General features: G+C 38.2%; 1 protein-coding gene across 1 annotated transcript in view; it reads right to left on the reverse strand.

Moving 5' to 3' along the window:
- Positions 1-12,834, reverse strand: part of SPAG6 (sperm associated antigen 6) — a 66,336-nt gene that overhangs the window by 33,225 nt on the left and 20,277 nt on the right. The window contains exon 4 of the mRNA XM_046679977.1: positions 10,000-10,183. Coding sequence (XP_046535933.1) covers positions 10,000-10,183 — 184 coding nt within the window. The remainder of the gene's footprint in view (positions 1-9,999; positions 10,184-12,834) is intronic.

Consider the following 12,834-nt stretch of genomic DNA (forward strand, 5'->3'; position numbering starts at 1 on the left):
CAGTGAGTTGGGATGGAGGGCCCACCTTACAGGGCTCAAGCATAAAAAAAGCAACTCAAAATATGGTAAGGAAAAGTCAAGAAGTGGAGACAAGAGAGAGAGAAGGTGGAGAAAGACAAAGACTTGAGTACAGCCTTGGAAGATAATAGCTAGCATAAGATTTAAGGCAATTTTTAAAACCCCAATTTCAGCAATTTTTAGTTTTTGACCTAACTATTTAACAGCTGAAACTTAGCTGAATAGAATAAGGCAAAACTACAGAGTAGGCCTGGAATGCCCTTGTAATGAAGAAAATAACAATAAATTACTTGCAATCAGATCTTTACAAAATATACTTTTTGTATCTAGAAACTTGTTTGTTTGTTTTCCACTTGCTTTATATAATGTTGCAACCACAGTTGTAGTTTCACTCCACCTACAATTTTACAGTCTGCTTTTTAAAAAAAACTTAAACGGAAAATGCATATTTTGTTATTCAAACTTCACCGGCATTCATTCTCTGCTCCACCCAGCCCAGTTTTAAAGTTCTTGCCTTCCAGGGGCCCAGGGTGATGACAGAGGGTAAACAGTACAGGACCAGTGGTGCCCTGGAGGAATTCTCTATCAGAACACACAAAGGAGAGAGGAAACAGAAAAGAAACATTGGACGGTTAGAAGGTTTACACGGCGTTTTTATAAAAGCTGTCCCTGTCAGCCGTTCTTGGTGTGATTCCCTCCAAGCGGTTCCTTGATGCTACTCGTGGGCTTCCACCGTCTGCATTTATTCCACAGGATGGAGCCAGCCCAACATTTTCAATAACTGCATAATATCCCACTGAGTAAATATGCCAGAATTTACTTAACCATTCCCCCACCTTAGGACATTTAATTGTTTGGTTTGGGTTTTGCCACTATAAAGTACAGTATAGTGAACTTCTTTCTGCATTAAGATTATTAAAACACCACCATCTATTATCTCACACTTTCTGTGGATCAGGGATCCAGGACCAGCTCAGCCGGGTGGGTTTGGTTCAGTTTCTCATAAAATTGCTGTTACACGGTCAGCTGAGGTTGTAGTCATGTGAAGGCACGACTAGGGCAGGATTTGCTTCCAGGCTCACTCATGTAGTGGTTAGGAAGCCCCACTTTGCTGCTGGTAGTTGGGGACCTCAGTTTCTCCACATAGGTCTTTCCATAGGCTGCCTGAGTGTCCTCATATCAGAGCAGCTGGCTTCCCCCAGAGCAAGTAATGAGAGAATGAGAGACCGACCCCACAACAGAAGTTTCAGTTATAGCTGGTCATCTATTCTCAAAAGAGACACACCATCATTTCTGCCATGCTCTAGAGATCACACAGACCAATCCTGGTGCGATGTGGGAGGGGACTCTACAAGGGTGTGAATACCAGGACACAGCATCTTCGAGCAGCGTCTTGGAGGCTGGCTACCACAGGTCATACATGCTCACGTGCATATATAACTCCACAGGTTCTACAAACGTACATACATGCACATCCACGTGCACGCATGTGTGCATTTTCTTAAGACAGAGGCCCAGAGGTGAAATTACTGAGGGGAAGGGTGTTGACATTTTTTGAAGTTCTCATATTTTTAGATCAAACCACATGAAACTGCTGTTTTTGTTAAGTCAAAATCAACTGAGTTTCAAAAGAATCTTTTTGGACACTGTAACTCCTCAGTTGAGGGAAACAATAGAAAGAATAAACAAATGGGACTTCATCAGACTAAAGAGCTTCTTCAAGGCAAGGGAAAACAGGATTGAAACAAAAAAACAGCTCACTAATTGGGAAAAAATATTTACAAGCCACTTACCCGACAAAGGGTTAATCTCCATAATATACAAAGAACTCACACTGCTTAACAACAAAAAAACAAACAACCCGATCAAAAAATGGGCAGAGGACATGAACAGACATTTCTCAAAAGAAGATATGAATATGGCCAATAGACACATGAAAAGATGTTCATCATCGCTAATCATCAGGGAAATGCAAATCAAAACTACACTAAGATATCACCTTACACCCGTTAGATTGGCAAAAACATCCAAAACCAAGAGCGACAAATGTTGGAGAGGTTGTGGAGAAAAAGGAACCCTCATACACTGTTGGTGGGAATGCAAACTGATACAGCCACTATGGAAAACAGTATGGAGATTTCTCAAAAAGTTAAAAATAGAAATACCCTATGACCCAGCCATCCCATTACTGGGTATCTATTCTAAGAACCTGATATCAGAAATCTCAAGAGTCCGTTGCACCCCTATGTTCATCGCAGCATTATTTACAATAGCCAAGACGTGGAACCAGCCTACATGCCCAGAAACTGATGACTGGATAAAGAAGATGTGGTATATATACACAATGGAATACTACTCAGCCATAAAAAAAGACAAAATCGGCCCATTCACAACAACGTGGATGGACCTCGACGGTATTATGTTAAGTGAAATAAGCCAGTCAGAGAAAGACGAACTCTATATGACTCCACTCATAGGTGGAAATTAGCATATTGATAAGGAGATCCGATTGGTGGTTACCAGGGAACAGGGGGGGTGGGGGGAGGGCACAGAGGGGGAAGTGGTGTACCCACAACGACTAACAAAAATGTACAACTGAAATCTCACAAGGTTGTAATCTATCATAACATTAATAAAAAAAAACAAAAATCAACTGAATATAGGTAATTTCACATAGGTCAACCTAATACACATTGCAACATTGTTTTCCAAAGGGGGCATATCATTATATGCCCCCATCAACAATGTGTGAGGCTGGCAGTGTGGTCACTTACTAAGCACATGTTAGCCCTCACATCAAGTAAGTGATTGCTCAAAGTTGAATCATCATTCACTTCTCCCCAAATGGTATTTTTAGTTCCATATTCCTTAACCTACTGTACAGTATGGTTTAGTTACACTGATTAATAAACATGATATTAAGTATGACTGCTTAAGATGGCATTACTACCATATTGCCTTTTAGCAAATAACCACAAAGCATAGGCACAGTAATTCTAAGTCAGAGCTGTCCAATGGGAATGTGAGCCACAGATGTAATTTTAAATTTTCTAGTAGCCACATTTAGAAAGTAAACATAAATAGGTAAAATTTTAATAATATACATTATTTAATACAATATATATAAAATATAATTTCAACATGTAGTCAACATTTTGGAATTTTAATGAGATGTTTCACGCTCTTTTTTTAGGACCAAGTCTTAGCAATTTGGTGTATATTCTGCACTCACAGCATGTCTCAATTCAGCTGCTAAATTGTCACTGGAAGCAATCTGTATTTAGATTTCAAAAAGTTTACTGTTGAAAAAGTAGATTCACATATCTAATCATGCATAAAAATTTTCCAATAATTGATTATCAATTTTTAAAATTAAATTAATTAAAAGTCAATAAAATTTATAATTAGTTCCTCACATACATTACCCACAATTCAAGTATGTGATAGTGACATGTGACCAGGGGCTACCATGTTGGTAAAACTGTAGTGTGAAATCAAAGAAGATATAGAGAAATATTCTATAGCTAGTAACAGAATTATGACACAAATGGTTAAATATTTGAAGCTCATACCTTTTTAAGGCCAGAAGTCCTAACTTGAGCAAAATGCTCTGATGCAATGAACTTATACTACATTTTTACAGCAAGTTTGTTCATTCATTTAAAACCACAGATAAGAGCAAAGTAGGACCAAAAAATAACTGTGCAAAATCAGTCCGATGACATGGTAATTATAAAGCAAATCTTTTCCTGTAGACGGTAGATTTAAAAATTTATGGTAAGAAAAGATGATGAACATGACTTATTCCAAAGCACAATTCTTATGCTAACAAAGTCCTAAGCTTTTAATAGCTAATCTCTTTTGTGGATGTTTGTGAAATGCTTAATTGGAGTACTTTCAAATTTCAGTCAAGTACACTACGCCTAATGTACTTCTAGAAATTCAGATGTGCACAAAAGTGTTTTTCCTCTCAATATCTAAAAGGTGTTAGGAGGATTTATACACTAGTGACTGGAAAACAAGCCAAGTTCAAGAAACAATTTTGTTTAAACTCAAAAAATACGTTATGCTGCACTGTTCAAACTCTGTTTACTTCCAAATCACTAAGACACAAATACCCCTGTTTACCCACTCAGCACACCCACGTTCAGTGACCTTTCTCACACAGGTATTTGCACTGAGCAGAAATGAAGCCTCAGATGAAAACAATGATAGGTGCCATCAGGTGGAGGAAGTATCCTGTGGGGTGGAGGACTTTCCTCCCGCCTACGACTGCGCTATCAATGTCATTTCTTCCTTTTGTTTCTGTGCCCAAAGGCTGTTCAGTGGTTATCTGAGTGTAACAAAGTTCTTAAGAAGAAAATTAAGAGTCCCCTTTCTGCCATGGCTCAACAACACAACTCATGACTCACCTTTCACTTGGTCCAATGTAGAAGACCCCACGTATTCTACACACTCTCAAGACAGCACGTTTCTGTCCGGTTATGCCCAGCTGTCAGGATGACCTTTATGCTCATCTGTATCAATTGCTCCATCTGAGATGGTAAAGCCCTAGAGATGAAATACTAGCCAACCCATTTTTACCCAGTACAGTAAAAAAGATATGAGAACACACGTAAGTGCCTCAGATACTTTTTTTTTTTTTTTTGAGGAAGATTAGCCCTGAGCTAACTGCCGGCAATCCTCCACTTTTTGCTGAGGAAGGCTGGCCCTGAGCTAATATCCGTGCCCATCTTCCTCTACTTTATATGTGGGACGCCTGCCACAGCCTGGCTTGCCAAGTGGTGCCATGTCCGCACCCGGGATCCAAACTGATGAACCCCGAGCCGCCGAAGCGGAACATGTGCACTTAACTGCTGCGCCACCAGGCCAGCCCCTCAAATACTTTTTGATGATTACAATGATGACAGTGGTGATAAAGAAATTGTTCGCCTCATATATAAAGTTATACGCCTCAATGACTTAGGGATCTAAGTCATTATATGTATGTAATGAGATTACATAATTATATTTTATTGTTCCATATTCTGAATTCTAAAAAACTCACAAGATTTTATTAACCAAGAGTTTCTAACTTTAAAAATTACAATAAATAAATACAGAAGAATTCACAACTTATCTTTTATCACCACACAAACTAACCCTAAAAATGACTAACACATTAGGTAACTACTGGGTAAAGTTATAATTAAAATGTTATTTTGTTTAACACATTTTACCTCTATGTCCAAAGAACAGAGAAGAGACATTTATTTTCACTTTTTCTTCCCTGCCACCTAAATAAACAGAAAACTATTTGTGGAAATAAATGTTAGAATCAAAATAGGTGTGGTATATAATACAGAAAATCCCATAACATTGTATGCCTCTCTGCTTATGTGTTCATCAACCCCTACAGGATAAAATAAGTTATAAAAAGGAAAGATAGTACCGACATCAACATTAGTGTCTGTAGGCATCAGGAAAGACTTTTGTCTGTGGGGGCTTTGAAAATAATTTCTGACTCGCGGGCTCTAGTCCCCTCCTCCTGGTCCATCCACGCTCTAAGACACACAGTACAAAGTCCCTGGTTATCTCAGACATTTGTCACTAAGATGTGGATTTTTGAAAGGTTAACTGCTGCTTCCTGAGCCTGTTCCACATGGCTTAGGCTGTTGGTATTTATATATGCGTGGCATGAGAAGAATATTTGCAAAAATTCTGAATTTTAAATTTTTTTTCTCCTTTCATCATTTCATCCTTCTACACCAGATAGAAAAGGGTCAGGCTGGCCAGCCCTGTCTGGATTCCTTCCTTACGTCATCTATTTGGTAAATAGGATATAATCTATTAAATGTTTCTGCAGAGTCCAAATCAGCCAGTTCCTGGAAGCACTGCTCATCTCTGGCTGCAGCAACCTCTTCCCCTGACTGCCCCTGAGCTGGAATGGAAACTTCTCGTTTGATTTAGGTCATAGGACCTCAATCAGGTCTACAGGAGAAAGAACAGTCACACATGTGGAAACCAGCCAGCAGGGATTCAAAACAGAGGGATCCAGCCAGACCTTCAGCTACTACAAGGAGCTTAAAGCGAAGGAAGAGGAGCTCTCAGGCACTTTCCTTTCTCACACTACAAAAAGGAAGACTCTCTGAGAGGTTCTGAGGAAATGCCGGGCAGTTCCACCATAAACTGCTGTCTGGCCAGAGGAAACACTTTAACCTCTCCACTTCAGTGTCCGCATCCGAAATATGACGATTATATCAATAATTAAAGCATCGTAGAGCACCTGATCAAATGTGCTTCTCTTTGTCAGGCTTGAGAACAGCCAAAGTTTACTGTGAGACAGCAAATGTTTACAAGACACAGTTTACGAGAGACAGCATGTTTAGCTAAAGTTCCCAAAATAAATACTTAAAACTAATTTTTGAGCCCCGATGTGGAAGAACATTCATACAAAACACTTCTCTGGCGGCTCCTTCCTCGCACTTCCAGCCAGGCCACTGCTTCCCCTCAGTCCCAAGCACTCTAATTGCAGCCAGGCTCGCCACCAGGTCACTGGAAGCCCTCCTCCACAAAGCTGCTGTGCTGCCAACAGCGACAGCAACACTCGAGAGAGGCTGCCCGGAGGGAGCAGGGAGGGAGGGCCTGGAGCAGTGCAGCCCCTCCTGGGCCGCCCCGGGGGCTGCGAGGACACACTGTAGTCACAGAGCCCCACGCTTCCTTCTGCCTCACCCCTCACCCTTCCAGCTGGCACAGGCTCCTCGCCACACCCTCCAGAAGCAAGACTAGTCCTTGGAAATAGAGATTTGACACTGGTTAGGCAAACATGTTAACAGAATAATTCTGCGGCATGGGAGAGTGTAGCAAGAAGAAAGAAGAGAGAGAGCCAATCTGAGGAGAATTCTACCTCAGGCTCTAGTAAGGAGCAAGAAAAAATATGAAGAAACAGCTTATTTATCTTCAAAGTAAGAGGTACATATTATCAAGAGAATTCAATAACTGGTGATTCAATCATGGAAATTTAGCAACACGATTTATACAGAGTTAAAAAAAAAAGCACCACTACAATTTCTGGTTGTTAGCCCCCAACTCCCTTTGGTTACGTGTAAAATGCTTCAAAATCAATACAAGAAGTAACTTTTAGAAACTATATTTTGCAAATAAGGAAAAGTAAGATAATGCCCATTGATTTCTCTCTTCTACTAATCGTATGCTTATTTTATTTTTGTTTCCTATACACAAAACTTTTTCTTTCTATTGCCCTTAAAGGTATACTTTCTTTCTTTTACATCTCTTTTTACAGTTTACATTTCTTAAGCTGTCTAATCAAACATTTTGCTACTAAAACTAAGAAGAACACACTGAATGAATGTCCTCCCACTAATCTCAATATATTCCATTTTTAGAAATCACTGAGAAAGAAATCAAGTTATTTGGAGGTAAATTCTCTATTTTCACTGATATTCAGGATGTGAACGATGACTTCTTTTACTGCTCGCTAGATAACAATCCCCTTTTCCATCTGAGAAATCTATGTAGTAACCTCTTCTGGGAGCTTCTGGGTCCCAGGCCCCTATCTACTGTGAAATATTGAAATTACAGTGGGAATTCCATGTGGGAGCCAGATTATAGCAAGAAATTGGAATGGAATCCCTAACACAGATCCTACTTATGAACTATAATGATTCAGCCTTACACTCAACAAAAGGGAGGTATGGAGAGGTCATCTATGGGCACCTCAGAGGACTTTATGGCAAACATATTGTAACAAGAGTATTTTAGTGTCCCTCAAAACTCTTTTGCACCACACTTTGAAATACTCTTGTTATGATATGTTTGCCATAAAGTCCTCTGACATAAAAAAAAAACACAACCTAAATATCCTCACGTAGTTTCCCCAGGATAACCAGCTTGTGATTTAAAACACTGCCTTCATTTTCCCAATCAACGTGTATTAAACAATGGTCCTAAGGTGAACCTATCGGGAAAACCAAAATCTGGATATCAAGGAAATAATTTTAATATTTTAACTCTGAATCATTCTAAGTATGACAATAGTTTTCTTTCTCAATTTACTTTTATATCACTTTATTTCTGTTTTTGTGTCTAATAGTGTCACCATTTTAAGAACAGAATTAAACATAACCATGGGAGTCCCTCTTCCTGTTTCTGTTTTGAATTTCTCAATACTCTTTAGAGAAGTATTCAATAAAGTTGTGTGGCACAGCGGTTAACACGGGCTTCGGAGTCAGATTTAGACTCAAAATCCAGCTCCATCACTAACAGAACTTCAGGTATCCTCTCTAAGTGCCACGTTCTTCCTCTGCTTAACAGGGAGAGTAACGCTTACTACAAGGGTAGCTGCAATCAAAATGAGATAATGTATCCGAAGCATATGGCACAGAGCTAGGCATGCAGTAGTTACTCAATAAATGGTAGCTATTATTTTATACACAGATACACATTGAAAAATCTGGAAAATGAAGGAAAAATATCCTTAATTCTATCACCTTAGTAACACAAACGTATTTCTTTATAATTTCTGTCCACATAAAAACTTTTTATATTATTATAATTGTAGTATACAATTTTGTCTTTTTTTGACATTGTAGTCACTTTTCCATGTTACCATGTAGCATTCATAATTACCTTTTTAACTTGTTGAATGAGATTCCATTAAGTAAACTACCATAATTTAACCATTAAATTCCTGCAAAATATTTGAGGATTTTTGATAATACAAATAATACTATGATAACATTTTCATGAATATAGCTTTTTCATTATGTAGAATTCTTTCCTCAGGATGAATTCCCAAAGCAGGCTTTTTAGAGTAACCACGAATTCTTTCATGACTTAGATTAATTTTGTCAAACTGCTTTCCACGAGTTTGTACAATTTGTAGTTCCTCCATCAACGGGCATCCACACCATCCTTTCCTTCCCAGCTTCAGTATTGATACTAATGTCTTACATTTATTGAATATTTACCACGTGCCAGGGACTGGTCTGAGCGCTTCACACATGTCATCTCCTCATCCTCGCAATAAAGCCCTGCAACAGCTTTTAATGACTCTCTTGACTCTCTTGCGGAGGAGGAAGTTAAGGTTCAGAAAGTTTGAAAGCCACGTCCAAGGTCGCACAGCAACTACATGGTAGAACTTGGACTCAAACTCAGACCCTGTCTCATGCCACAGTGCTCTTAACCACCTGGCTCTTCTGCTTTACTCTCTTTCCCCCCCAAATAATAATAGGTGGGAAAAGACATTCCCATTGATGTTTTAACATGCAGCTGTTTGATTACTAGCAAAGTTTACCATTTTTACATGTTTGCTTAAAAACTGTATTTTCTTGTTATGTTATCCACATTATTTAGCATCTTCTGTAAAGTGGTGGGGGCAATTTGTCCCCTGTATATTTTTTACTAATTGGGTGTGTCAGCACCGCCTTCACACAAGAGCCCAGGTCCCTTCTTGATGACTTCACTGAGCTTTCGGTTTATAACAGAAGGTGCTCCTTCTCTTTCTCCTGCTTTCTGCCCAGTATGAGCTGAATACAAATAAGTTCTAGAAAGTTATCACGTCCATATCTTTTGAACCTTACTCACTCACATGCTATGGCTCTTGGCTGGTTTGGAACACCCTATCATGAGAGAGAGTGAAGACCCAATGTCCCCTGAGGGGTGACAAACTAGAATAATGTTTTTAACTGAGCCAATTTACCAAGGTCTATGAGAATCAATCAATATCTCATTCTCACCATCACCCCCCTCTCTTTCTCTTTCCGTCTTCAAATTTCTCTTCTGCTAACAAAGATAAAGACTGAAATGTATAGACTTTTTGTGAGTATGTGATCCAAACAACTTGGCCATCATTCAAAACTTATCTCCCATAATGTATACTAGGAACATCCTTAAAACCCTATCTATGGTTTACTAAGCAAAACCAGATTTGCCTAATAAATCTAAACTTTAATAACTGCATTTTAAAACATGCTCCGTTACCTGCATTGTGTCTTGCGATATACCCAAGAGCCCAGGCTGCAGCTTCCTTGACTCCAGGGTCAAAATCTTCCAGGCATATCACCAGTGTATCCAGCGCTCCACAATCGACTATCGCCTGGGCTAGTTGAGGAGAGTGTTTCCCAACTGCTCGTAACACAAAGGCAGCTGCTTTCTTGTAGAAACGCTACAAGGACAAAATTGACAAAACCCAAAGTGAACTGAGCACTTCCATAACCGAAAGTTAGAACAGACCAAAACTAGCATAAAAACAACATTAATATCAATAAAGCTCAACTTTTAAATATGGAAAGCTTTTAAATACAAAAGATGGAAAAATCCTGCAAACTCATTTTGATTTTTTATGTTCCCTCATTGCGTTTGTTCAGTCACTACACTAGAACAATGTGAGTCTTAAATGACCTTTCAAGTGTTTTACTCTGAAACATGCATTTGGAAATTGGATAAAATAAAATATAAACATTACTTTCCTACAAGTTCACCAAATACGAGATTTTCCGTATCTGCATTACACTGAGAGGTATCTCTTTGAGCCATGGGGACTCTGAGATTGCTAGCCTGTGCGACTAAGCCCTCTGTCAGCTGACCGCCTCGCTGCCTTGCCCTCAGTCTCTAAGCACAGCAGGCCGTTCACGACCTCAACTGACCTTGCCGGTGTCCCGAGTTATCCCGAAATAACCACCATGTTCCAAGATGCACTTACCAATCATCAGAGAAACATAAAGGTGAAGCATTTGTGATACATTTTAAAACATTTCCTGGCAAATCCATGGGATATGCTATTTATCCCCTCTTAGAAATGTTTTTCTAAGAAGGCAAATACAAATGACTTACCATTATGTGATCTTAAGTAATGCTTCATATTTATGATATTTTCCATACATAAATTTTATCTGATTAAGAAATAATAAAACTGAAATGCAAGATTAACATATTTTTCTTTACCTAACTAAAAAGATTAAATGTATAGGAAGTATTTGGCTATAACACTCACTGTTGTTTCATGGTTAGTATAATGACACGGTAATGGTCTCCTAACTCTTCCTTTTATTAGTAGCACCCAATTAATTCCCTATTTCAGATTCTGAGTTTCTATTTCTTTACAGTGACTACTAAAAAGTGACTGGGTGACTACAGCAACTGTTTTGAAAGCATTCCATTTACTTAGGCTAAAATATTAAGATACAATAAAGCTACAGGAGAGAGAAAACACATAAAGTATATTTTTTAACATACATCTCAAAAATTGGCATACGTTGATATAAGAAATATGCTGCTAGTAATGATGTTTTAATTTGATATATTTCTTTAGTTTCTTAAATAACATATATAGATATTAAAATATTTGTTTTAAAGTCTAATTTTATATGCCAGTAACCAAATAAATTTGTAGTAATTTATTATAAAAATTAGAATAGAGTTTTCAAGTAGCTTTTCATAGATTGTTTTCTTATAATTGTGGAATAATAATGGTGATACATTTCTTGTCATTATCTTAAGCTAATAGGACTTTTTATATTGCAGAGTTTTCAAATTCACAATTTATTAGACGTCAATAGTCACTTCTAACTACAGTGCCAATAATTCACACTTTCTGATCTCATTTTCCCTTTCTCCTAATTTCTGCTTCCTTGAATTCCTCTCTTCTCTCCCATTCCTTTGCCTTAAACAGAAAAAGCAAAAAGTGAAACCAGAGGACTTTGTACCTCATAAAGAAGAGATTAAATCGCCAGTGGGAAACCAGTTAAAGGACTGGCAGGTGAAGGAGACAGAAGCGTGTGAATAATGCTTCACATTCTCACTTTCAAACCCTCACCTTTCAGCCCTAACACTTTTTTGTCCCTTTACAACTAGTGGACATTCATTCACAGTTTAAAAACTTCTATTAAGAACCCTCTATGTGGGATACCAAAACACAGACCCAGCCCTCAAAGGAAGGAGCTAAGAATCCAGGAAGAAGAAAGTCTAACAGTATTCTGATGATAGAAGGAAACCCACAAGAAAAATTAAATTTCTGTGACTCCTTGTAGAGATAAAACAAGCGTTAGTAAATGACTCTCCAATCTATAAAACTAAAACAATTTTTAAATAATTAGGATTTGCGTATTTTTTTTTAATTCTGGTAAAAATACACACAACATAAAATTTACCATTTTAACCATTTCAACGTGTATAATTTACTGGCATTTAGTGCATTCACAATGCTGTGCAACCATCACCTATCTAGTTCCACAATATTTTCATCACCCCAACAAGAAACCCTGTACGTGTTAAGGAGTCACTCCTCATGCTCCCCTCTCCCCCTAGCCCCCAGCAAAGACTAACCTGCTTCTGTCTCTATGGATTTGCATATTCTGGATATTCCATGTAAATGGAATCATACAACATGTAGCCTTTTGTGTCTGGTTTCTTTCTCTTAGCATAACATTTTCAAGGTTCATCCATGTTGTAGCGTGTATCGGTACTTCATTCCTTTTTATGACTGACAATATTCCATTGAATGGACATAGAACATTTTGTTTAGTCATTCTTTTGGCTATTGTGAATAATGCTGCTATGAACATTTGTGTACAAGTTTTGTTTGAACACCTGTTTTCAATTCTTTTGGAAATATAACTAGGAGTAGAATTGCTGGGTCATATAGTAATTATGTTTAACTTACTGAAGAACTGCCAAACTGTTTTCCATAGCAGCTGTACCATCTTACACTCCTACCAGGAATGTATGAAGGTTCCAATTTCTCCACATCTTCACTAACACATGTTATTTTCCTTTTTTTCATTATGGCCATCCTAGTAGACAAAGTGGTATCTCATC

This window comes from Equus quagga, chromosome 12 (assembly GCF_021613505.1).
Source record: "Equus quagga isolate Etosha38 chromosome 12, UCLA_HA_Equagga_1.0, whole genome shotgun sequence".
NCBI lineage: Eukaryota > Metazoa > Chordata > Mammalia > Perissodactyla > Equidae > Equus > Equus quagga.